The sequence below is a fragment of the Hyperolius riggenbachi genome, chromosome 4, assembly GCF_040937935.1.
Source record: "Hyperolius riggenbachi isolate aHypRig1 chromosome 4, aHypRig1.pri, whole genome shotgun sequence".
Taxonomy (NCBI): Eukaryota; Metazoa; Chordata; class Amphibia; order Anura; family Hyperoliidae; genus Hyperolius; species Hyperolius riggenbachi.
In genome coordinates, this window is record NC_090649.1 from 60,358,996 (window position 1) to 60,386,807 (window position 27,812).

Sequence of the window (27,812 nt, forward strand, 5' to 3'; positions counted from 1 at the left end):
CAGATCAGGTTTTTCTGACAATTTTGACAGATCTGACAAGATTAGCTGCATGCTTGTTTCTGGTGTGATTCAGACACTTTTTTTAGCCAAACAGACCAGCAGGGCTGCCAGGCAACTGGTATTGCTTAAAAGGAAATAAATATGGCAGCCTCCATATACCTCTCACTACAGTTCTCCTTTAATTATGCTTCGAAGCAAGAATGTATAAAGGAGGTCTTAAAGGACAACTCTTGTAAATAGAAAACTCTTTGCACTATCCATCTGTATACTGTCAGGCTAGGTTCACACATAGCAGAAACACTAGCGTTGTGTAAAACGCTTCGTTTTTGCCGCTAATGGAAGTCAATGGGCTGCAGGAAAAAAAAGCATATAAAAAATGCATATGCGTTTTTAAATGTGTTTTCAAACCTGCGTTTTTAAAAATGTAGGTTTTCTTGCATAATATTCATAAACGCATCAAAAACGCACATAATGAAAGTCAATGGGGACGCAATGGTATGCGTTTTCCATGCATTTTTATATGCGTTTTTTACCCAAAACATTTTTTCTATGCTGTATTTCCGCTTCCTGTTGTCTTCCTAGTGATTTGCATAAATGGAAATATAAAAACGCATGAAAAACGCATATGCGTTTTGTATATGCAAACCGCAAACGCATTAAAAGGCACGTAAAATGAATTAAAAACGCATCGGAAACGCACCAAAAACGCAGTAAAAACGCACCCAACATTAACATAAAACATGACATAAAACCCAGCCTTTCACGCTATGTTATGTGTGCACCCAGCCTCAAACATATTGGGACATCCCTTTAAATCACTGAGTTCAGGTGTCTCAATTACTTCCATGGCAACAGCTGAATAAATCAAGCACCCATTGCCCATATGCAATTCACATCTTCACCTGAGTTTTCTCCTAGGAGATAATGTTTCATCTTCGATTTAAAATAACTTTACAGAACTTTTCAACTAAAAAAGTACCAAAAAGTAGGTGAAAAAGTACTATTAAAATTATAAGTTTAAAATTATCACCTAGGAGAAAACTCAGGTGAAAAAAATGAATTACATATGGCCCTATGTATGCAATCTACTTCTACAAACTTTTGTGAAAGAATGGGTCGCTGTCAGGAGCTCACTGAATTCCAGCCACCTGCGCGATAATAGGCCCATTTGTGAAATTTCCTTGCTACTAAATGGTCAACTGTTAAAGAGAACCCGAGGTGGCCTTGTATTACGTAAGTGGGGCACAGAGGCTGGTTGGGCACACTAACACCAGCCTCTGTTGCCCCATCGTGTGTGTCAAAGACCCCCCTGCTCGCCGCTAAACTCCCCGCAGTGCTGGCGACACGCAGCGCGTCGCCAGCACAATGTTTACTCTATCGCTGTCTGTCAGCGCCGCTCCCACGCCTCCTCCGCATCGCCGCTACCCGCCCTCGTCCCTTCCCTCCAATCAGCGGGAGGGAAGGGACGAGGGCGGGTAGCGGCGATGCGGAGGAGGCGGCGGAGCGGCGCTGACAGACAGCGCTAGAGTAAACATTGTGCTGGCGACACGCTGCGTGTCGCCAGCTCTGCGGGGGTATAGCGGCGAGCAGGGGGGTCTTTGACACACACGATGGGGCAACAGAGGCTGGTGTTAGTGTGCCCAACCAGCCTCTGTGCCCCACTTACGTAATACAAGGCCACCTCGGGTTCTCTTTAAGCCTGATGCTCACTTTCAGGGCTCGTTCAAATCTAGGGCGGGTACTTATCCGTTAGCCGGGCGCATCCGGCAGGTGGCGACAAAACTCCACCAGAGTTACATCTTTCCCTACTATCTATGTCGGCCTGGAGGGGGAATAGTAATAAGCGCCACCTGCCGGATGCGCCCGGCTAACGGATAAGTACCCTAGGGCGTTTTTGGCATTTTTTCAAGCGCAGGCGACTTTCGAAATCGCCCTGAAAGCGCTTGTGCAATGATTCCCTATGAAAGAGTTCACATCTGAGTGGTTTGTTTCCAATCCACTCAGATAAGTGGTGCCTGGACCAAGGCGATTTTGCCTCAATGGAAGGTATAGGAAAAACGCTCACAAAATCGCTTTGTGCAGCGATTGCGTTTGTGTTTTTAAGAATAAATCCATTGTATTTATTCTTTTCCGGTTCAATGAGTTCACTTCCTGACTTGCATCAGGGAGTGAATAAAAAAATTGCTCTGAAAAAGCGCTTAGAAAGGTGGTTTTAAATAAAACCACAGCGCACAGTGGAGAGCCGGGAGGCGCTAAAAAAATTGCGCATAAAATTGCAAAACGCTTGCGTTTGCAATTTCAATTTTAGATGTGAACAGAGCCTTAATTATGATTGGCTAATCACCAACCAATTTTACCACCTCCATGTAATATGAGGGTCATCATACATTGAATACTATGAGCAGAGTGTGCACGTAAACCCTCATAGTACATGGAGAAGGTAAAATGGTTGGTGCGACACGGCCTGTGTGCTGTACTTCCTGTCAAGCGCGGTTCAGTCTTTTGAGAACCGTGCATGCGCAGGAGGCTTATGGTGATAAGGTCAGGTGCGCGGTTGCTCATGACTTCAGCCGAAGTCACCAGCTTAATGGAGCCACCAGCAGGACCTCAGAGGGGACCCAGAGGACACTGAGGGACCTTAAAGAGGAACTGTCACGAAAATCTTAAAATTTAAAACATATACAAATAGGAAGTACGTTTCTTCCTGAGTAAAATGAGCCATAAATTACTTCTCTCCTATGTTGCTGTCACTTACAGTAGGTAGTAGAAATCTGACATTACCGACAGATTTTGGGTTAGTCCATTTCTTCATGGGGTATTCTCAGCATGGCCTTTATTCTTTATAAAGACACTCCCTGAGGCCTAGTGCACACCGAGCGGTTTTGGTAGCATTTTTAGAACCGCTTGCGGATGTGGAAACGCTTGGGTATTTCAATGGGCTGGTGCACACCAGAGCGGTAGGCGTTTTGCTGAAACGCATACTCCCGGGCTGAAGCATTTTTTGGATTTAGGAGGCTTTTCTGCCTCCAATGTTAAATATAGGAAAAACGCAAAACGCTTGATAAAATGCCAGATCAGAGCGGTTTTCCAGGCGTTTTTGTTACACTAGCTGTTCAGTAACAGCTTTACTGTAACAATATCTGTGATCTGTAATCTGATACACAAAAAAAGCTACACAAAACCGCAAAACGCTAGCAAAACGCTTCATAATAATAAGAAAAAAACGCTTCAAAATCCGCTAGCGTTTTGCGGATCTGCTAGCGGTTTTTGGTGTGCACCAGGCCTGAAAAAGATTTATGCAAAGGTGCTGGCCAGCCTCCCTGCTCGCTGTGCACTGTTTTGGCAGTTGGTCGGAGCAACTGCCATTCACTAAGTGCTTTTAAAAATAAAGAAAACCCTGAGAACCCCCCCTATGAGAAGATGGGCTAGTCCAAAATCTTTTGGTAATGGCAGATTTCTACTACTTACTGTAAATGGCTGGAACATAGGAGAAAAGTAATTTATGGCTCATTTTACACTGGGAGAAATGTACTTCTTATTTGTATGTGTTTTAAATTGTAAGATTTTCGCGACAGTTCCTCTTTAAAGAGACTCAGAGACGACAGACAGCCCAGCTCTGATACTTACCCGGGGCTTCCTCCTGCCCCATAAACACGTCTAAGTCCCACGCCGTCCTCCTGCGGTCTGCCTTTCAGCTGTGGTGAGCTCTGTTACTGGGCTCAGTTGATACCAGTCAGGGTCTACTGCGCATGCACAGACCTCCCGCGCATGGGCAGTAGACCCGGAAGACGTCACTGGGCCTGGTAACGGAGCTCACAGCGGCTGAACGGCAGACCGCCGGAGGACGGCGTGGGACTTAGACGTGTTTATGGGGCGGGAGGAAGCCCCGGGTAAGTATCAGAGCTGGGCTGTCTGTCGTCTCTGAGTCTTTTTAAGAAACTCCAATGCTACGTACACACATGCGACAACGATCGTTCGTTGAGAACGACGAACGAACTTTTAATTGATGAAAGAACGACCTAAGTAAAGTTAGTTTTAAAAGGTGTGTAACGATCTGATCGTTAGAACTAACGTTACATCACATAAAGCAACTATTGCGCCTGCGCATAAAAATGAGAAGTTTCACGGAGAAATTGTGAAATGCGCATGTCAAGCCTAGTACGAACGACCGTTACCAACGATGTACTACTTTTGCAAACGATCGTCGTTGGTTAAAATCCGCCGAGACAGAACTTTCTTTTGTAGCGATTTGGCTCGTTCATCGTTTGCCTTAATAGTCGGTGGTTCGTTTTTTGTAACGATCGTCATTGGTAAAGATCGGGGAACGATCGTTTCAAACGACTATAGTCGCATGTGTGTACGCACCTCAAGTGAAGAGACCCAGGTCACCCAGCACCGTCTTCAAGTGTATTATAAGCTCTTTTATTTATTTAAAGCATCAAAAAGACAAAAAGGGCAAGTCTGTGCGCCGTTTCGAGAGGCGACTCCTCTCTTTCTCAAGCTGACAAGCCCTCTGAATACATGAAACACAATCAGCCTTAAATAGTCCTTGCTTCACTAGGGAGCCAATCAAAATGGTCTGGACGCCCTGTCATCAACCAATCAGGCTAAGTTCCTGCTTGTAGGCCCTCCCATCTGGCAGAGGACCTGATGGGGAACTACATCTATTTATATAATCCAATCATTTTAAAATGACCATTGGAGTATATAGATGTAGTCTCCTCTCGAAACGTCGCACAGACTTGCCCTTTTTGTCTTTTTTATGCTTTAAATAAATAAAAGAGCTTATAATACACTTGAAGACGGTGCTGGGTCTCTTCTCTTGGAGTTTCTGCTTGCTTTTCCTGGAGACAGAGGGACAACGACCAATAGCACGTCGCATCTAGATGGTTGGGTGCTGCCTGTAACTACTCGTTTACTACTACTGAGTCTCTTTAAGTGCAATTTTTTCATTTTGGATGCACTGCTCAGGGTCCCTTTAAAGGAGAACTGAAGTAAGAGGTATACGGAGGCTGCCATATTTGTTTCCTTTTAATCAATACCAGTTGCCTGGCAGCCCTGCTGGTCTATTTCTCTGCAAGAGTATCCGAATAACACCAGAAACAAGCATGCAGCTAGTCTTGTCAGATCTGACTTTAAAGTCTGAAACACCTGATCTGCTGCATGCTTGTTCAGGGGCTATGGTTAATAGTATTAGAGGCAGAGGATCAGCAGGTCTGCCAGGCAACTGGTATTGATTAAAAGGAAATAAATATGGCAGCCTCCGTATACCTCTTACTTCAGTTCCCCTTTAAGCCTGAAGTTTTACAGTGGCACCATTGTGATTGTGTCGTAGGATCCTGCAACAATTTTGCAGTCAGACCTCATCCCATATAAATAGGTCTGCGGCCTTGATTGTCTTCCCTCTACGACAAGATGCAGCACGTGGAATTCTCAATTATTCGGAGAGCAATCAGTGAAGTATCGCTTGCATCTCCAGCCATCTGTTTGCAATTCCTCAGTCATACGGCAAGTTACTGGCTTCATCTCACACATGCTGAAGAGTTTTTCGCCAGGATTAGTTGAGGGTCATCACACAGGCCTGCTGCGGGAGACAAACCTGCCAGCTAATGTATTAGATATGATAGATAAGGAATAGCGCTATGCCTTGCAGAACGTGATGTCATCCGGCATTGTTTTCATGAAGTATGCCTCTATTTATGAGCTGTCCATTGAGAGTATGGAGCGGGTTCTGTCAGCGTGAGGTGACAATATAACTGGATCCACCATTATCTCAACCACAGGTTTTGCTATTCTTGTAGCTAAGGTATTTTATCAGTCTAGACGATTCTTTTGCCGATAGGTGGCCATTGATTACTCGACTTGGTGGGCGACCGACCATCTGATTCGATAATTAAGATAGAATCGGATGAAAATCGGTGCCGCCAAGAGCATGCCTGATCGATGATGCGACCAATTACATGCCGATAATAATGAACGATGAATGCTACGGAAAGCAATAATTATCGATATAATGCCCCCCAGCGCTGCTAATTACCATATTTTTCGGCTTATAAGATGCACCTTTTCTCCCCCAAAAATGGGGAGAAAAAGTCACTGTGTCTTATATGCCAAATACACAGAGTCCTCAACTTATGTACATCCGCCGATACGAACTGCTGACCCGCGGCGATGTCGGGGACTCCGTGTTTCCTACGCTTCCCTGTGTATAATTATAAGTAGTGTCAGCATGGCTCACCTCATTCATCGGCTCCAGAGACGATCAGAGACCTCTCCTCTCCTTCACGGATCCCCTAGTGCCGGCATCTGCTGATGACGCGATCAGCAGAAGCAGGCACTAGAGGAGCAGTGAGCTATAGCAAAGGTCTCTGATCGCCGCTGCTTGAGGTGAGCCGTGCTGCCGCTGCTTATAATTATACACAGGGAAGCGGAGGAGGACACAGGGTCAGCGGGGGACAGAAGGACACACATGGGGGACAGAGGGGGACACATGGGTGGAAGAAGAGGACACATGGGGACACAGAAGGTACAATAATTGAAGGAGAACATCTACAAGATGCTCCTGAACCATGGACACATCAGGTTTAGTATATTTTTTCCCTGGTTTCTGCCCTAGGTGCGTCTTATAGTCTGGAGCATCCTATATGCTGAAAAATACGGCACATTGTGCTCTATGCATGACTCTTATTACCGTCCGGCTGCGTGAGCCCTTTTTAGCTGCCAGCCTGTGAGATCCCAGCTCCTGCATGGTGACACTATTATGTCTCATCACAGGTAAATGTGACTGTCTTCAGCTACATGTTCACTTCCAATATACTGCATGACTTGGAAACCTCAGATCACACTGTATGCATTATATTATCAGCTGAAAGCATCTGAGGAAACGTGACGATGACAAGCCGGACTACATATGTATGCAGAATGACAAAATGAATGAGGTATGAGGGAATAAAGCAGCAATAAAGCAGCAATGACTGACTGGGAAATACTTTGTGAAACACTGAGAGCTGACTGGGAAATACTTTGTGAAACACGGAGAGCTGACTGGGAAATACTTTGTGAAACACTGAGAGCTGACTGGGAAATACTTTGTGAAACACTGAGAGCTGACTGGGAAATACTTTGTGAAACACTGAGAGCTGACTGAGAAATACTTTGTGAAACACTGAGAGCTGACTGGGAAATACTTTGTGAAACACTGAGAGCTGACTGGGAAATACTTTGTGAAACACTGAGAGCTGACTGGGAAATACTTTGTGAAACACTGAGAGTTGCCAGAAAACCCAAAGTAAAGCGGAGCTTTAGGCATTGTTTCAGCTTTCAGTAGAACATGGAAACGTTAAGGTGGCCATACATCAGGCGACTTGGTGGCCGATCGAACATCCAATTCGATTATTATAATCGAACTGGATGAAAATCGGTGCCGCCAAGTGCATGCCCAACCAACAAAGTGACCAATTACCGGCCAGAAATTGGTCGGATTGTCGATCGCGCATGCTGCAAGATGTCGGGCCAAAGTTGGTTGTTTAGGTGTGTGGCGGGAACAGCGTGCAATTTCCCGATGATCGACGCAACCATTCGCGGCCTCACCGCTGTGTAATGTAATGTCCTCCCGTGCCCCATGTAAAGTATACATTACCCCTCTGCGGCTTGACCCCCGCTGGCTTCCGGGTTTCCTCTTCTCCATACGCATACATCCCACGTGGTTTCCTGGTAAGGGTGCATGTATACCAACTTCACAACCAACAAAATGGGGCTTTAAGTGAACAATATTAGTCTTTTAATTCTTCTCATCAAAAAATGGTCTTCACAGTTGCGGACACACAGGTAAACACAGTTTTCAGAAATCCAAATCACAAACAAGAACACGAGTGGAGTCGGTGGTGCGCTGTGGACGCTGTCCAGGTGCTCTGGTCTTTACAACTTTACAGATTGCGGTCTCTAGTTATACTTGGGTCCATATGTGATGTACATGTGTACTGTATGCCTCTGAGGAAGCGATCCTTGATCGTGAAACACGTGTCAGGCAGTCGTTCTTGTTTGTGATTTGGATTTCTGGAAACTGTGTTTACCTGTGTGTCCGCAACTGTGAAGACCATTTTTTGATGAGAAGAATTAAAAGACTAATATTGTTCACTTAAAGCCCCATTTTGTTGGTTGTGAAGTTGGTATCTAATTAGGGGTGGAACTACACTGTTTGGTTTTATTTGTAACCCAAGGGTGCATGTATGATGTCACACACACACGCCCTCACTAGGAAACCATGTGGGGTGTGTGTATAGAGAAGAGGAATCCCAGAAGCCAGCGGGAGACAAGTGGAGGCCACGGAGAGGTAATGTATACACTTTGGCACCTTGGGACACATTACATTACACAGCGTCAAGGCGGTGCACAAGGCCGAATCCAGATCGATTTCATGCTGAAATTCATCCAGAATCGGCCTGCAGTGTATGAGCAGCTGACAGATCTCTCTCTTATAAGATTCGATCAGAGAGAGATTTGTCTCTTGGTCGAATCTGCCCATACATTGCTACATGTATGGCTACCTTTAGAGCCTTATTTTTATTGCTGCTTTTGTTTTCCTCTCGCAAAGTTCAAATACCTACAGATCTCTCTAGTGGGCAGCATGGTGGCTTAATGGTTAGCACGCTTGCCTTGCAGCGCTAAGGTCCGAGATTCAGATTCTGAGGTTATTCTCTGCATGGAGTCTGTAGGTTCTGTCCATGTTTCGGTGTCCTGTCATACTAGCAGGATAACTGACATTCCTCCAGATTGGTCAACTATGTTAGGGACATTAGACTATTATATAGTGGAAAAACTACCGTAACTATAGCATATAGCACTATAACTGGATATTATAATAGGAAGGGGCTTTAACTTCCCTGGTTTAACCACTCTGCTAGCTGTGTGTACGTCCCGATCGCCGCCGATCCGCACCTGTTCGCCGCTACCCACCGCACCGCCCCCCCCAGACCCCTTGTGCAGCCTGGCCTATCAGCGCCAGGCAGCACTGAGGGGTGGATCGGGACTCCCGATGACGTCACGACGTCGATGACGTCCATGCCGATCGTCGCCATGGCGACAGGGATAGCCAAACAGGAAATCCCGTTCTGAACGGGATTTCCTGTTTGCGCTGATCGCCAGAGGCGATCGGAGGGGGTGGGGGGATGCTGCTACACAGTGGCTATCATGTAGCTAGCGCTAGGCTAGCTACATGATTAAAAAAAAAATTTAAAGTGCTGTGCTGCCCCCTGGAGGTTTTATTAGACCGCCAGGGAGGTTAAAGGATACCTTAGCTGTCGGAAATTTTAAAAATGGGGGTCGGGCTGTCTGGAGTCTACCCTGTTGGTCTTAGGGGCTTATTCATGCTACAAATCGCATCCAACGCATGCATTAACACATGTGCATTTTTGAACATAGAAATGCATTAGAGCACATGTTATTATGTGCGTTAATATGCGTTTAGTTGCGTTTGCACTGCGTTTCGCATGCATTTTAATCACAATTCCGCCATACAGACCTCTTCTGACCAGACTTCTCTAGACAGAAGATGTGTGTGCCTGGGTCCCACAAGTTTCTGAAACTTGTGAGCTGATGGTTCTTATAGACATCTTCTGATGTTGAAGGGGAGTAAGCATGATGTCGGTTTTATCTGCTGTATTGAATTTTCTTGGCCAACCACAGCATCTACGCACCTCAACACTACCAGTGTCTTCTGAGTCTTCAAAAGAGCTTAAACAGCAGCAGTTGCGGCTCCAGGATTTTTTTTTTTTGGGGGGGGGGGGGTACTATGCAGGTGCTGGACCAACCTCATTGGGTAGCTGATGTGCAAAAATGGGTGTGGCTATAAGCGTGGCCATGACCTGATGAGGGTGGAGCTAACTGTAATTTAAAAGTGCAACGCAAAGACAGTGGGCCCAAGTTTCGGTGACCCTTTCCCCAGAAAATTCACATAATTGTGCAGGTTTTCTCAAGAAAATACACATAATGTGAGCAGATTTGCCCAGAAAATAAGTTCAATCATGTCGGCAAATTTGCCCAGAAAACACGTTCAATCGTGTGGCAGATTTGCCCAGAAAACACGTTCAATCATGTGGCAGATTTGCCCAGAAAACACGTTCAATCGTGTGGCAGATTTAACCAGAAAACACGTTCAATCATGTGACAGATTTGACCAGAAAACACCTTCAATCATGTGGCAGATTTAACCAGAAAACAGGTTCAATCATGTGGCAGATTTGACCAGAAAACACGTTCAATCATGTGGCAGATTTGACTAGAAAACACGTTCAATCATGTGGCAGGTTTAACCAGAAAACACCTTCAATCATGTGGCAGATTTAACCAGAAAACACCTTCAATCATGTGGCAGATTTGACCAGAAAACACCTTCAATCATGTGACAGATTTGCCCAGAAAACACCTTCAATCATGTGACAGATTTGCCCAGAAAATACACCTGTGTTAATAAATAAAAAAAAAACATTTACTCACCTTCAGAAGACCTCCTGTCCCTGCCTCTGTCCGGCGCGCAGCTCCTACGATCCTCTGCAGCCACTGAAACTCCCGCGCTGAGAGCAGGGCCACGGGAAAATGGCGCCCAAAGCCCTGCACTGCAGACTCAAAGTCTCCAGAGCAGGGCTTCGGATGCCATTTTACCGTAGCCCTGCTCTGCCGCTGCCGGAGCTGCACTATGAGCTGCGGGCTGCTGCCGGTGAACTGACGCGGCGTCTATTAGACGGCTAGACGCTGAAAGTCAGTTCATGCTGGGGGGGGGGGCTTTAGGGGTGCTTGGACAATTTTAGGGGGTGCTTCATCCCCTGGCGCTGCCACTGTTGAACAGCAACATCTTGAAATCTCAGTGTGCTTTATTATTTAAAATCTTTGCCTGGAAGAGACCTGATGTGTTATGTTGTTGTGCTCAGTCTTGCCATGTTGTATGACCTGTGACATGAAACTGTTTTCCAAAACCTCACCTTGGTATCAGAATTAAGGCTTGTAACTGCGAAGGTGCACAATGAGGCCACGTGAGCACAACCAAGGAGGCACCTGAACAGGGCCGTGAGTTCATAAGTCAGGGGACTTTACCGGGTCAGACAGCAGAGGAATGGATGAGACTGGAAGGACACAGAGGGAGCCCACTGACTACAAGGGGCTGGAGGAAGCTCTAGGTAAGTATAAATCCTTATGTTGGATTAATGACAGGTACACTTTAAGTGTGAACAAGTCCATTAACTTACATTGGTTGTAAGTTCTAATACAAATTTGCATCTGGGAAACTACTGAATATGCAAATTTGACAAGTGTGAACGTTGCCTTAACGAGTGTAACTCTCAGGGAGGCGGTCCTATATGCTGAGCATTCACCTCAGCAGGAGCGTATACATTACCTGCTCTTACCTGCTCTTCTCCACTCACTTCCTATTTAATTTTTCAAGTGATGTGCACTGCATGCAGTCAGCCAATCACCATGTGGCTTCAGTCCCCGCATGGTGATTGGCTGGCTGCATACAGTGCATGGCACTTCAAAACCACCCGGGAGGTGAGTGGAGGAGATGCATACGCTGAATGCTCTGCATACAGCACTGCCTCCCAGAGCCCCCTCCAAGCTCCGCCCCCCACCACACACACACACACACACACACACACACACACCACAGTGTCGGCAGAGGCGATAGTAAGGCCAGAGTAAGTAAGCTATGTGAATCAACCTCAAATGCAGTAGTTCAAGACTACAGGAGAAGCCAAAGCACATAAAATAATCAAAAAAACTAATTTAAAAGGAGGAAAGTGGTGAACTTACCTACAATTACAACACAGCCTAAATTAGCCATCCATGTAGCTCAATTGACATTGCGTTTCGTAGGTCACTCCATTTGCTTCATCAGGTCAACAATAAATGCCTGTTGATTAAAAGACACTTGGTATAACCAACGGTTCAATGATTTTACCAACACAAATATATCAGCTGGTCAATGTTCTTCTGTTTGAGATCTGAATAAACATTATGGGCCTGATTCACAAAGCGGTGCAAACTTTTTCGCGGACTTTTGCGCGCGCAAAGTGCCGCGATTCGCGCGATCGCAAAAGTCCGCGAAAAAGTTTGCACCGCTTTGTGAATCAGGCCCTATAACTTTAAAGAGACATTGAAGCGGAAAAAAAATAATACATGATATAATGAATTGGTTGTGTAGTACGGATAATTACAAGAAGATTAGATTAGTAGCAAAGAAAATATTCTCATATTTTTATTTTCAGTTATATAGTGTTTTTTTTATAACCTTGCATCATTCTCTAATATTTGCAGTTTACACACTACTCAGCATTCTAAATTATTTTACAGAGCAGTCTTGTGAACTTTTGAACTGTCCTCTGGAGAGAAAAAGAAAATACTGTGACTGACAGCTGAGATAACAAGCTTCAGAAGACAGAGCTGTCTGTGACTTTGAAAGTCATGGAGCTCAATGGCTTTTTTGCATAGATAACAACTGGAGTTTCTTAACTCTTCCTGTACTGGAAACAATATTAGACTTGTGTCTCTGTTCCTAATGTTTTATTTCTTAGCTGCACTACACATACAAATCATGATATCATAATTTATTTTTTTTCGCTTCAGTGTCTCTTTAAATGTAGTTTTTACATTTTAACTTTTAAATAAGATTACGTGATTCCAAGGAAATCCTTTTGAGGATTAACTAAAGATCCAATTGTTTATCTCACCAGCTTTTCATATGGCCCATATGCAATTCACTTTTTTCTCCTAAGTTTTCTCCTAGGTGATGATTTTTCATCTTCTCTTTAAAATAATTTTTCAGCATTTCCCGTTTTGAGAAAGTACCAAAAGTATTAGAAAAAGTACTATCAAATTTATTGTATGTGTGTTTTTTTTTTTTTACTTGCTGGGGGTTTAAAAGGCATTTTTTTGTCAAGGTGTGAAATACCAACTTGGAGAAAAAGTGAATTGGATATCCAATACCAATACTTCATGATCCTTCATTACACTTTAATTTAACCATCTTAGCGGTATGGACGAGCTCAGCTCGTCCATCACCGCTGATGGCTGCCGCTCAGGCCCTGCTGGGCCGATTTTGATGAAATAAAAAGCAGCACACGCAGCCCAGCCGGCACTTTGCCAGCCGCGTGTGCTGCCTGATCGCCGCCGCTCTGCGGCGATCCGCCGCTAGCAGCGGCGAAAGAGGGTCCCCCCAGCCGCCTGAGCCCTGCGCAGCCGGAACAAATAGTTCCGGCCAGCGCTAAGGGCTGGATCGGAGGCGGCTGACGTCAGGACGTCGGCTGACGTCCATGACGTCACTCCGCTCGTCGCCATGGCGACGAAGTAAGCAAAACACGGAAGGCCGCTCATTGCGGCCTTCCGTGCTACTTCTGGCCGCCGGAGGCGATCAGAAGAACGCCTCCGGAGCGCCCTCTAGTGGGCTTTCATGCAGCCAACTTTCAGTTGGCTGCATGAAATAGTTTTTTTTTTATTTAAAAAAAAAACCTCCCGCAGCCGCCCTGGCGATCTTAATAGAACGCCAGGGAGGTTAATAGTAGAAAATCTGTGATTTTACCAATATTTGACGACTTTCCTCAGCGTCCTCCTATTATGTCCATCACTGGAGAAGTGACCGGGTCACGTGTTATCAGAGGGTGCCAGGGAATCCAGATTGTGGGTGTAAAGCTGTTTTGGGGGCTGCAGCAATTAGGATACCTGTTAGCTCAAGTTGGCTATATTTTTATACATAAACATCGCTTTTCTCTCCCCAAAATGTCATTATGGACTAGCACTGAGGCCTGGAACCCACTACAGTGATTTTCTGAGAGTTTAGGGAGCGATTCAAAGCGCTAGCGATTTCCCCAAACGCTCAGCTAATGTTAACGGATGGGCCAAATCCCACTGGGACAGTTGCCATTACCAAAGTCGCAAACGCAGGACATGCAGCATTTTTGAGCGTTAGTGATTAGCGTTAGCGTTTCTACAATGTAAAGTATATAAACACTAGCATAATCGCTCGTCAAAACCCACACAGAGCGATTTTGCTAGCGTTTTTTTATTACTGCACATTGTAACAAAATTAAAATTAATTGAAAGGATCAAGCAGAATTAAAAACTCTCATCACTACACAACCACTTTTTAAAATTGCTACCCAAAACGCTCATGAAATCGCTTACAAACTGCTCATACAAAAAGTTATCGATTGCGGTTAGCGATAGCATTTTGTTGTGGGTTCCAGGCCTTAAATGGAAGGTTCAGGGAGGGGATTAAAAAACTAAAAATAAATTTCCACTTACCTGGGGCTTCCTCCAGCCCATGGCAGGCAGGAGGTGCCCCCGCCGCCGCTCCGCAGGCTCCCGGTGGTCTCCGGTGCCCGACCCGACCTGGCTAGGCCGGCTGCCAGGTCGGGCTCTTCTGCGCTCCATTTCCTGGCACTTCTGCGTCCCACGCCGCCGTGCTGTACTGCGCATGCGCAGAACTACTGCGCCTGCGCAGTACAGCCCGGCGGACGTCCGATGACGTCAGCGCGCCGGCGTGGGACGCAGAAGTGCCAGGAAATGGAGCGCAGAAGAGCCCGACCTGGCAGCCGGCCTGGCCAGGTCGGGTCGGGCACCGGAGACCACCGGGAGCCTGCGGAGTGGCGGCGAGGGCACCTCCTGCCTGCCACGGGCTGGAGGAAGCCCCAGGTAAGTGGAAATTTATTTTTAGTTTTTTAATCCCCCCCCCTGAACCTTCCCTTTAAAGTGTAACTGTTAGGCATAAAATCAATTCTTTAGTTTTATCTGGTAAACAAGTAATACGTATACTAACCAGGCAATCCAAAAGTTAAAATCTCTATGACTTTTCTTGTTTATAAATGATCATTCCCCAGTTTACCTGACCCTTAATTGGTACATTGCCACACAAAGGAAGTTGCAGGGCATGCTGGGTTGTCTTTTTTTGCTTCTTTATTTCCCCTCAGACTTAACTAATGTACAGAAGCAAAAAATGACAACCCAGCATGCCCTGCAACTTCCTTTTTGTGTACCAAATTTTGTGTGTACCGATATAAGAGTCAGGTAAACTGGGGAATGATCATTTATCAACAAGAAACGTAATAGAGATGTTAACATTTGGATTGCCTGGTTAGCATCCCTATTACTTGTTTACCAGATAAAAATAAAGAATTGATTTTTGATTTTATGCCTGACAGTTACACTTTAAACATCCACTATAACTTTTTTGCAGCTAGCCTAACTCAGGAGACTCATGGCTGCTTCCTGCTCATGACAATATGGTCGCGGCCACTAGTTTGTAAGAAATAGGGGACACTGTAGGAAACACTATTCACACCACCAATTGAATTAGGTTTAGTAAAGTTCCACGAGCGGAAGCAGTAGCTGAAGGGACCGCTGTGCCTGAAGCCAAGCAGCCGGAGCCTGCAGGCGAGGGTCCTGGCATGCAATTTTAGCATTAGTGTTTCCCCTGGTTCTCTATTTCTTACAAACCAATTTGCCGTGAGCAGGAAGTGGCCATTGGGCTATGAGGTTTCTTGCTGGGTCCCCTCAACTAGACTAGCGTCATACCCTCTAACTTTTTGATTTAAAGTAAACCTAAAGTAAAAAAATAAATTTAAAAAATGCCCATTTACTTACCGAGGCTTCTTCCAGCCACGGAAGTCTTCCTGGTCCCTCGCCATCTTCCCACACCGCTCAGCCGTTCCCCCATTGTCCCCCTTCGTAATCCGGCAAACTGAAGAGTTAGCCGGCCACTGCAGATGCGCGGTAGCAATATGTGCTTACTGTGGAAGAGCAATAGAGGAGGACACCTAAAGCGAGGCTTTCATGTTTATTTTCTTTTAAAGGACATCCGAGGTGAAAATAAACTGATGAGAAAAACAATTGTATCTACCCTCCTTCTCCTAAAAATGAATTTTTGTTAGACATCCCACACTTTTATTTTATATTTAAATCTAGTTTTTACTGTTCCATTGTCTCTGCTCAATGACACCTTCATTGAAGTATGCTGGAGCTCAAATCTATGAATTATTTACTGGTTTTATGGCTTATCAGTGAGGGTTATGCTATAGTCTGACACAATCCAACACTGTACATACACATCATGTCTATCTCATCATGTCACACATCGCCTTGGATGTCCTTTAAAAAAGTGGGGGGCTTTAAAGTTAACCTAAAGTCAAAGGAAAAAAACGAGATTTACTCACCTGGGGCTTCCCTCAGCCCCCTGCAGCCGATCGGTGCCCTCGCAGCCCCGCTCTGACCTCCTGGCCGCAATAGCAGCATAGGGGGCGATATACAGGCTGGGAATGCGAAGAATCACTCGCGTTCCCATGCCTGTCGGCCGGTGACGGCCAAACCGGAAGTGTTCGCCGGCGGGTCCTGGAGCGTCAGAGCGGGGCTGCGAGGGCACCAATCGGCTGCAGGGGGCTGAGGGAAGCCCCAGGTGAGTAAATCTCGTTTTTTCCTTTGACTTTAAGTTCACTTTAAGAGGAACTCCAGTGAACATTTTAGTGTGGGCAGGTGATGTAGCTGCTGCATGGTTTTTGGCAGTTAGAAACAGCTGTAGCAGCTATTTTCCACAATGCAACAATGACAGGAAACTGCCAAAAAAAGTATGTACTTTTCTTGTGGGAGGGGTTTCTTGTGGCAGGGGTTTCACCACAATATCAGTCATACAGTGCCCCCTGATGGTCTGTTTGTGAAAAGGAATAGATTTCTCATGTAAAAGGGGGTATCAGCTACTGATTGGGATAAAGTTCATTTTTTGGTTGGAGTTTCTCTTTAACCACTTCCGGATTCTCGGAGCGTATATACACGCCCCTGAATCCAGAAGTGTATACCATGGAAACGGCCGCTCGTATGAGCGGCCGTTCCATGTCAGTTCCCGGAGGGTGTCTCCGTGAACACCCTGCGAGCCGATCGGCGGCTCGCAGGGTAAATGTAAACACACGGGGAAGATCTTCCCCGGTGTTTACATGTATACGGCGCTGCTGCGCAGCAGCGCCGTAGAGGAGATCGGTGATCCCCGGCCTCTGATTGGCCGGGGATCACCGGCATCTGATAGGCTAAAGCCTATCCCATCAGGCGCAGGACGGAAATCCGTCCTGCGCCGCTCACAGGGGGAGGGAGAGGGAGGGAAGGGGAAGGAGGCCAGGAAGCGCTGCGGAGAGGGGCTTTGAAGAGCCCCCCCCCGCAAGCGCAAGCAGCCGGCGGCGATCAGACCCCCCCAGCAGGACATCCCCCTAGTGGGGAAAAAAGGGGGGAAGTCTGATCGGCCTGGCTGCTAGCTGATCGGTGCTGCGGGCTGGAGAGCCCACGCAGCACCGATCAGCAAAACATAGCGTGGTAGGGAAGTGGTTAATGCCCCTGTCCTTGCCACACTCTATTACAGAACATTCATAAGCAAAATATGTTGTTTTATCATTCAGACCATGCTGGTCCAATCTATCATGCTTTATTTCATAATAATATGTTCATTTTAATGATAATAAGGTTTTGAGTCAGAGGGACTAACTGTCCCTCCAAAAAAGAAGATATGTCCAGCGCCCTTATTAGTTGCTCTCTCCAAAAAAATGTTTATAGAGTTTTCTATAGAATTATTCTGGGCAACCAAGTTCTAAATTATGTCTTTCATTACAGTACATAAACTCAAGAGCCACTCCTTCCTGCGTGAAACGCGCCTCCCTCCACGCAAAGGACTCTTCCAGCAGCGAGCGCACGTACGTACAGAGACCACCTCAGCGCGCTCTCGTGCCAGGCTACAGAGCGCGCGCGCTCCGCCTCCACAGGGTGACGTCACGCCCGGAGACACGCTCGCTGCAGTTTGAAAACCAGCGCGAGGCAGACAGCTGGCTAGTTGACGTGACGAAGTGGCTTTTTTTTTTCGTGGAGTTTCCGATATCAGCCGTCAGGATGGAGGCACGGAGCAGCAGCAGCAGCTTTAAGACTCCCTGCAAGGTTCCGGGGTCTAAGAGTCCGGGTGAGGTGGTCGCCCATAGCAACCCTTAGTCCTGTACCGGGGGGCGGGGCTGCTGGGAGGGAGAGATTTGGCCTGTGTACCGGGAGGGGAGAGATCCAGTGTGGTAGCAGTAGGGGGTGCAGCGCTTGCGACCACATGGGGGTGCTCCAACAATCCAACCTACACTGTGGAACTAACCTACATCCCATAGACTTTTACTATCCCCAACCCTAACCCTCCTGCTATAAGTTTGATAGTGAATGTGAACATTCTCCCTCAATCGCATTATTAGGAATGTAATGCACATTGCTTTGGCCATACACTGGTCGATTTGCCATCAGATTCGACCAACAGATAGACCCCTCTCTGATTGAATCTGATCAGAGAGGGATCGTATGGCTGCCTTTACTGCAAACAGATTGTGAATTGATTTCTGTGGAGCTGCCGCTGTCTGCTCTACTGTTTAAACTTCCTGCTGGGACAGGAAGAAGTGAAGCCTGCTGGACTCGGAGCCCAGCGCGGAGACGGAGCAGCGGTGACAGTGGGGATACGCGTCCGCTGTATTGCGCTGGTCGTCGGGCAGTTGAATGCCGCTTTCGACGCACTCTTGACTCGCCAGCGATCGAGAAAAACCTTCCGCATGGCCGGCTCGACGGGAACGATTGATTTCAGACGGAAATCAATAATTTGCGTTTGCGCAACGATTTCAGAGCAGATTCGATCACAGTGATCGAATCTGCTGTATATCAGCGGGGAAATCGGTTATTGGCCCCTTTACTGACCCCCCTCTTCTCTCCTGCTACAGGTGTGAGCTCTCCCTCACCAACCTTCGCCATCCCAGCTTCTCCGTTTATGAAGAAGTTTGGCTATGGCACTGGGGTCAGCGTGTACCTGATGAAGAGGTGAGTCCAGAAACAAAACGTACTAGGGAATCAATCAAGGCTTAAAGGGGTTCTCTGGTATGTTTAAAAAAAAAAAGCTAAAACTGACAGTTACCTTCTAATCGGCCCCCCGCAGATGTCATGTCCCATGCCGTCCTCCTCCGATGCTCCGTTCCCCGCCGCTGGTAACTTGCTAATTATTCGTCTAACTAGACTAATAGAACTGCATCTGTGCTGCCGTGTGAGTGCTCGCTCCCGTGTGTGTTATCGGAAGCGTGCAGTGCAAGAAAACTTTGTATTGCGCCTGAACAGTAAGCTCCCAATGACGTGCACGGCCGCGCAGCCGCAGTTTTGTTCGTCTAGTTAAACGAATAATTAGACCGGTGGCGGCGGTGGGGAACAGAGCATCGGAGGAGGATGGCGTGGGACATTACAGCTGCAGGGGGACGATAGAAGCCCCAGGTAAGTATCAGTTTTAGCTTTTTTAAACATACCAGAGAACCTAAACCTGTAAGTTGCAAAAATAGCTGCTGGGAGGTACTTGCCTTGGGAGGGGGAAGCCTCTAGATCCCAAAGGGGCTTCTCCCGCCCTCCGCAGCAGAGGGGATCCAGCCCTGGGACCTACCATTTGTTGGCGCTTATTGACCTGCGTGCAGCTGTCTGGTCGTGCTCCGGATAGAGAATAGAGGAGCCCAATCCGGTCTGTGCCCTAGAGTGGACCCAATCAGGCTCCGCTATTTCCGCAAGAGCACGGGTGGAGAGCCACTACTGTGCAAGAGCACAGACGTAATTATTGTGGTCAGCTTCTTCTCTAGGCTGACAGTGCTGAATTGGGCTGTCTGAGGGAGATGGGGAAGCCTCATTGGGATCCAAAGGCTTCCCCCTCCCAAGGTAAGTACCTCCCAGGGGCACTTTTTTTGTCTTAAACTTAAAAGTATATCTTTTCTGCTGACTGTTGTTTCAGCAGTGTTGTAAAATTCAAAATTTCAATAAAGTTTGTTTACAAAAAAAAATTATATTTACCTGGGGCTTCCTCCAGCCCCGTGAACACCGATGAGTCTCTCACCGTTCTCCCGAATGCCTCCCGTACGCCTGATATCGGTCCCTGTAATCTGGTTGAGTCGCACCAGTTGGCTCTTCTGCACTTGTGCAGAGGGGCCATGCATGCGCGGAAGAGCTGATTGATGCGCCTCAACCAGATTACCGGGATGGGGGGGACATAGGAGGACATGTACAAGATGCTCCTGAAATAAGGACGCATCGGGTTTATTAAATATATATTTTTTTTCTGCCCTCTAAACTTTGGTGCGTCCTTATACGGTGGAAAATACAGCAACTATGGCAGCCTCCATATCCCTCTCACTTCAGGTTTAACCTGTGTGTAAGAATTCGGCTAGCTGTTCCTCATAATTACACCAGGGAACTCTCACAACCTGTGACTGAGTGAATATACACTTCCTGTTTTTGTGTTACCATCATTAGTTATAAAAATCTGACAGTGTGTTGCTATTAGGAAAATCCAACAAATCCTGTATTATTGTTCAGATCTCCAAAGGGCTTGTCTCACTCTCCATGGGCTGTGAAGAAGATTAACAAACAGTGTGACAAAACCAGCCGAAACGTGTATGAGCAGAGGCTGAACGTGGAAGCAAACATCCTGAAGCACTTGCAGCACCCCAACATCGTTGGTAAGTGGGATGCGGCCTAAATGTAATTTGTGTTCTTTGACACATTTGTTTGTTACTGCTTTCCTGCGCATGTCAAGGAGTGTTGTAATGGTATGTTTGTAATGCCAATACATCCATAGAACTACACAGCATTGCTTACTTGATTGGTACAGTGGAATATTCCCCAGGTCCAGCTTTGTGCAGGTCTGACCTGCACCCTGGACTCGTGGGGCTTGATTCAGACGTTAGTTGGGGGCCCTAACCCACTTTGGTGTCATTTCACTAAAGGTGGCCACACATCAGACGACTTAGCGGCCATCAGATTCCATAATTATCGAATTGGTAGGAAATTGCTGCCGCCAAGAGCATGCCTAATCAACGATGCAACCAAATTCTGCCCAAAATTGGTCGCATGTATCGGTCGGACGTGCTGCAAGATGACGGGCCAACGTGGGCGATCGTGTGTGCTCCGGTAATTGAGTGATATCGTGATGAACGTGACCAAACTCACTCCCAGTGCTGTCCCCCCTGCCCCCCCCCCCCCCCCCCGTCAAATGTGCGCCCCTGTGCACTATACTTGGCAATTGCTGGCTCCGTCCATACACAGGCCCCACATTGTTGCCAGTGTGCACATATGTGATGTTACTCGCATCCACGTTACTCCGGCAACAACGTTGGGAGTGTGTATGGACGCAGGATGGAGGCAGAGACAGACATGTACAGTATAGGGCAGCGTCGGGAGGCAGATTTCAGCATGAAATTAATCAGGAATCTGCCTGCGGTGTACGAGCAGTTAACAAATCTCTCTAATCAGATTCGATCAGAGAGAGATCTGTCTCTTGGTCGAATCTGCCCATCACTAGATGTATGGCTACATTAGGACTAAAACTTTCATGCTCAGTAATTTTACCTCATGCGATAAATATTGAGTATTCACTAAGATTTTCACACATGCGGTAATAGTTCAGTAATTTACCAGAAAACTGCATGACCATTCGCAAAGATTTTTACTTCATTCAGTATTTAAAGTGTACCAGAGACGTTATAAAAAGATTTGATACTTACCCTTGGGCTTCCTCCAACCCTAAAAGCACCGCTGAGTTCCTCGCCATCCTCCCATGTGCCTCCATCTACTGCGCAGAGTCCTTTGTGCCTGCACAGTAGAGTGGATATGATCGGGCTCTGCTATTTCTGCCTTAGCCCGAAGTAAGCCTGCGCTGGATCGCGGGAGGTAAATATTTCCTGCGCAGTAGTTGTCAGGATTTGTCTAGCAAGTTTTGGGGGAGCCAGCGCTGGATTCCGCCAAGCTACAGAGGATAGGGAAGCCTCATTAGGACCCTGAGGCTTCCACCTTCTGAGGTAAGTATCTCCCAGAGGGAGAATTTTTTTTTTTTTGTTAGTCTCTAACAAAATCACTCACAAAAGCGTTTTGTGCTTGCCATTTGCAGTGTGAACTAGGCCTAACTGAGATGGTGTAATGGTTTCTTCACCAGCAAAGGGCTGCATGCATAAACAATGCTGCTGCCTCTCCTTCAGTACTACAAACCGCCATCACTCGTCATCTCATGTTTCCCCTGCCTGTGACTTATCTGCATATCAACCTGACCAGTGCTCTCTCTAATACAGATCCCAGGGCTGGGGAGCCTGTACAAAAATCATCTGACTCCTCAGTTAATGAAACCACAGACTCCCACTCCAGGTACCCAAAATTGCTCCGACTCCACAGCCCTGACAGATCCTGTACCTGTGTGCCTAGATCAGACCCGAAGTGCAGATCACAGATCTGGGGATCAGGTTACCGGTATATGACAAATGATTCTTAACCACTTGAGGACTGCAGGGCTAAACCCCCCTAGTGACCAGGCCATTTTTAGCAAAATTGGCCACTGCAGCTTTAAGGCCAAGCTGCAGGGCCGCACAACTCAGCACAGAAGTGATTTCCCCCCCCCCTTTTCTCCCCACCAACAGAGCTCTCTGTTGGTGGGGTCTGATCGCTCCCCCCATGTTTATTTTTTTGTTACATATTATTGTTTGTTTTTTTTCTTGAAAAACCCCTGTTTCTTTAAATTTCTTCCCTCCCTCCCCACAGTCAGCCAATTATGGCGACCGGCTGTCATAGGCTTCTGCCTATGAGAGCCGATCGCTCTCCAGTGTCCCAGGTGGACAGCTGTGTCACACGGCTGTCCCCAGTGCAGCGCTGCTGCTCATCGCAGCGCTGCACCTAGTAAATAGACGCCGTGATCGCCGTCTAACAGAAGGCGGGGCGGGGCGGAGCTCCGCCCTCCGAGCATGAGATGCGCGTGATCTCATGCAAAACAGAGCCCCAGGACTTTACGCCAATTGGCGTTAGGCGGTCCTGGGGCTGCCGCCGCGGCCACGCCTACTAGCGTGATGCGGGCGGCAGAAGGTTAAAGTCAATGAGAATATATATCTATCAGATACTTGCCTAAGGAGAGGGAAGGCTCGGGTCCTAATGAGCCTTCCCTCTCCTCTCCCGTTGCCCTCGGTGCTGCGCTGGCTCCCCCGTTTAAATCCCCCAATGTGGGCTGAGTCCTCCCGCAGACAGGCGGCTCCACACTGAGCATGTGAGTGCGCGAGAGAGGGTGCTCGCGTGTGCGCAGTATGGAGTGGCCTGTCTTCGGGTACACTCGGAGACTTCCTGCGGCGGAGACAGCAGCATTGGACCGAATTGGTCGAATATTGCTATGGGGGAGCCAGCACTGGAACGGGCACCGGGAGAGGAGAGAGAAGGGTCATTAGGACCCAGAGCCTTCCCTCTCCTTAGGTAAGTATCTGGCTCTTGTTTTTTAAAGCGGTTCCCATTCACTTTAAAGAAAAACTTTAGCAAGAGGGCTATGGAGGCTGCCATATTTATTTCCTTTTAAAGAAAACCTGAACTGAAAATTAAGTCAAAATAAACATACACAAGTTATACTTACCTCCCTTGTAGTCTACTCCTCGATCTCTCTCTCCTCTCCCACCTGGTTGTTCACTGTGATCACTAGAATTCTCCTACCTCCATTTTGAAAATGGCCATTACCCCATAACAGCTTCCTGGTCAGCACACTGTTAAACTGTAACCTCGTCCACTTGAGCCATAGGGAAACATGGACACATCAGTTGTCCTCTGAGCTATAACTGACAGCAACTGATACATTTCGGATCTGACAAAATATTGTCAGAACTGGAAGGGATCATTGTCAGAAGAAAATGGTGAGCTTCTGAGAGGAACTGATGGCAAGGTAACTATGTAATGTTCATTTGAAGTTACCTCCTGTTTATTTTAAATATTTTTACTCCGTTCAGGTTCCCTTTAAACAATGCAAATTGCCTGGCTAACCTGCTGACCCTCTGCCTCTAATGCTTTTAGCCACAGACCCTGAACAAGCATGCAACAGATCAGAGGTTTCAAAAAATCATCTGACTCCAGCTCCTCAGTTTATGAAACCTCCGACTCCAGGTACCCAAAATTACTCCAACTCCTTGATGCCGACTCCACAGCCCTGGGTTTGACATCTGACAAGATTAGCTGCATGCTTGTTCCTGGTGTTATTTGGACACTACTGCAGCCAAATAGATTAGCAGGGATGCCAGGCAACTGGTATTGTTTAAAAGAAATATAGCAGCCTCCATACTTTTCTCACTTCAATTGCTTTTTAAGGACCAGGCTGATAATCCGGCCTATGTACAGCAGCTCCTGACAGCCGCCCGGCCCGTGATCTGCCTTCCCTCCCAAAATGCAACAGAACACGTCATTAGCCTGCAGACTAACTACACTTCTGTACAGCCTCAGCCCTGCAATGTTGCCTGAGGGACTGGCTCCCGATCCCCATCGAGTGATCTGTAGAGTGTGTACAGGCCTCTAGTGGTGGTGGCTGGGTTTGCAGGGGAAGTAGTTAGATCAGCAGGAAGTATAATCTACAATACTGTTTATCAGTGTAACACCCACAGCATTTCTACAAGGCTACTTGCAACGTCTTTGGTTTTGTCTCAGGTTATCGTGCCTTCACCAAGTCTAACGATGGCAGCCTGTGTCTGGCAATGGAGTTTGGTGGGGACAAGTCCCTGAATGACCTCATAGAGGAGAGGAATAACGAGGCATCTGGCCCATTCCCTGCGGTAATCATACTGAAAGTGGCTCTGCACATGGCCAAAGGCCTGAAGGTACATCCAGTTCTATCTATATTCCACCTTGTCTTATGAGGAGTTGTTATGCTGCTGTCTTTTTTTCCCGCTTTGATAATGTGTTAAAAGTGAGCTCAGTGAACTGGTTTTATTTGGTAATGGGATGAGGCAAGTGTAAAAGCCTTATCCACAACATAATTTTACTTTAAAGAGAACCTGCACTGAAAAAAAAATGGCCCCTGGGTACTTACCTCGGGAGGGGGAAGCCTCTGGATCAGATGGAGGCTTCCCTCGTCGTCGTCAGTCCCACGGAGGTCTCTAGGCCCCTCTGAAGCCACAGCTAACACATTGGCTGGCTGTAGTGCCTACAATATTTACCCACCCCGGCTCCAGCGCAGTAGCAGCTCTCGGCCCGGATAAGGCAGAAATGGCCAATTCCAGTCAAAGCTGCTCGACTGTGCAGGTGAGTACCCCCCAGGGGCCCTTTTTTTCAGTACATATTCTCCTTAAATGATTAAATGAATGCAGCAATCAGGAACATATTTTTTGCCCAAATTGTAGAAATTGCAGCCCAGGTGAAGGTAATGTCCATGTTTCCCTGTGGCTCAGTTCACATATGCGCTTTTATGGAAATCTTTTTCACAATGCACTGCTATGGAACAACTGATCAATCAAAGTGGACCTCCAGTGTACAGTGTAAATCACGGCCAGTGGGTCCTCTTCTCCTATCAAGTTATGCTCACCTGCTGGGTATTGTTGTTGTAAACTCCCCTGCTGAAAAAGCCATTTTTTTTCTACTCAACATATAGAAAACATGATGGGGGGGGGGGGTGTTCAGTGGAGGCGGGGCTACGAAAGCTGGCGGCCACAGACCTCCAGGACTGATTCACAAGAAGGCACAGCAGGTGATTATAACTTGATAGAAGAGGACCCATTTATTACACTGGAGGACGGCTTTAAACCAAATCAGTTTTTCAGTGTACAGTGTGGGAGAGGCCTGAGACACGTCTTATAATAGAAGCAAGTGTCCAGATCTGACACCATACGAGACACCTCATGGTCAGATTGGTCAAAGAATTGCTATCACTGGCCATTACTGCTGCACCTTTACCTCTCTCTGCCCTCCCCTACCTCCCCTTCTTCGATGTCTCCTTAGGGCACGTGTGTTGGAACTCCAGGCCTGGAGGGCCAGATCCCTGCCAGTGTTTAGGATGGGCTGATAAAGAGAGGAATGTGTTCTACCTGATGGACCACACCTTTCATGATTCAGACCCAACAATTCATTTGAGCTGTGTCAAAAATGTGTGAGGATCTTGGCCACCGTAGGACCAGTTTGACATACCTGCCTTGGGGAAAACAGATGATCAAGTGCGACTGACCCTGTAGTATGGCAGCCTGGCTTTTGAGCAAGACCAACCACCCCCCACTATTTGACCTCTAATTTCTCATTTCAGTACTTGCACAACGAGAAGAAGATCCTACATGGAGATATAAAATCCTCCAACGTTGTCATAAAAGGTGACTTTGAGTCCATTAAGATCTGCGATGTTGGGGTGTCCCTTCCTCTGGATGAAAACATGACAGGTGATGGCAACATTTTAGCTTCCTTTCTTAATGTTGTTTAACACGGTGCACTCCTTCACTAGAAAATGATAGTGGCATTAAAATAAGTGTGAACAGAGTTGAAACCAAGAAGTGAGATACTCCCCTATAGAGGGCTCTGGATCCTATTGAGCCTTCCATGACCTCTTGTACCCCTTGTTCCAGCGCTGTCATCCCCTTTTCAATTTGCCGCCTCAGGTTTTGGAAGCACTCCTATCACAGAGAGCTTCTGAAGAAGGGTAGCTCTGTACTGCTCATGCCCGAGTGCGCGCTTACGCATACAGAGATTACATTGTGCACGTCTAAACAATCGCTTTGTAGAACCACTGTAGTGTGCGCAGGTGTTGGCAGTGTTAGAAATATGAATGGGATGTTGTGTAGCAGTGTACACTTGCATTTTGTAGTTTCCTTTAATTGGCTTAGCTATGACATGTATCAATATGAACACAGATTGTCCTGCTGTGCAGCTTTTGAAGTGCTTTGCTTCTTTTGTTGACCTCAATGAGTAGCTGGGACACTTTTCAGACTTCCCCTGTTCATAGCACCATATGTTTCAAAATACAAAGCATTCTTTTGCTAGGTTCTGCTGACGGCACCCTTCTAAACTCACGATTAAAGTGTTTCACGTTCACTCTGTTCTCTTCCCGACAGTGAGTGATCCAAAGGCAGTTTATATCGGCACAGAGTCGTGGAAGCCGAAGGAAGCTCTGGAGGAAGGCGGAGTGATCACTGACAAGTCTGATATCTTTGCTTATGGCCTGACCTTGTGGGAGATGATGGCCCTGTCCATCCCACATGTCAACCTGCCACCAGAGGATGAAGGTATGGATTTACACAATAGTGGTACCAGTGCAGTGGTGTGCCTTCACTTGCAGGTTGGACTATTTGTTATGGCTCTAGGAGAACCTGGCTTTATTATGGAGATATCCCTGTACAGATGCAGTTACTTTAAAGGCCCGTACCCATGATGCGATTTTTCTGATGACCTGTGATACTTTGAGTGACCAGTGGTCATTTCCTTGATCTAGCGCCGTGGGTACAGGCGTGCGATCACGCAAACGTTGTGTAATGTCGCATGGCAATGACTATTGTCGTGTGTGTGTGTGTGTGTCACCATGTTGTCACGCATACCCGTCGACCGGAACATTGGTTGGAGAGCGCTCGTCGTCGTGGAATGTCGCTGGGATCCATCTTCCTGGGCCGTTAGGTAAGTATGTAGGTATGTAGCTTAAAGAGGAACTCAAGTGAAAATGTAATAAAAAAAAGTGCTTAATTTTTACAATAATTATGTATAAATTTATTTAGTCAGTGTTTGCCCATTGTCAAATCTTTTAAATCCCTGATTTACATTCTGACATTTATCACATGGTGACATTTATACTGCTAGCAGGTGATGTAGCTGCTGCATGTTTTTTGGCTGTTGGAAATAGCTGTAAACAGCTATTTTCCACAATGCAACAAGGTTCACAGACCGGAAACTGCCAGGAGTAACACGGTCCTCAGGTTCTTGTGGGAGGGGTTTCACCACAATATCAGCCATACAGCGCCCCCGATGGTCTGTTTGTGAAAAGGAATAGATTTCTCATG

General features: G+C 46.8%; 1 protein-coding gene across 2 annotated transcripts in view; it reads left to right on the forward strand.

Moving 5' to 3' along the window:
• Nucleotides 1-27,812, forward strand: part of PBK (PDZ binding kinase) — a 45,200-nt gene that overhangs the window by 13,836 nt on the left and 3,552 nt on the right. The window contains exons 1-6 of one of the 2 annotated variants that reach the window (XM_068280109.1): nucleotides 17,764-17,971; nucleotides 18,756-18,852; nucleotides 20,377-20,519; nucleotides 24,493-24,662; nucleotides 26,078-26,207; nucleotides 26,877-27,047. In XM_068280109.1, the coding sequence (XP_068136210.1) occupies nucleotides 17,905-17,971; nucleotides 18,756-18,852; nucleotides 20,377-20,519; nucleotides 24,493-24,662; nucleotides 26,078-26,207; nucleotides 26,877-27,047 (778 nt within the window). In that variant the 5' untranslated portion in view covers nucleotides 17,764-17,904. Of the gene's footprint in view, nucleotides 1-17,763; nucleotides 17,972-18,755; nucleotides 18,853-20,376; nucleotides 20,520-24,492; nucleotides 24,663-26,077; nucleotides 26,208-26,876; nucleotides 27,048-27,812 lie in introns of those variants that run through there. The other variant, XM_068280110.1, reaches the window with a different exon arrangement.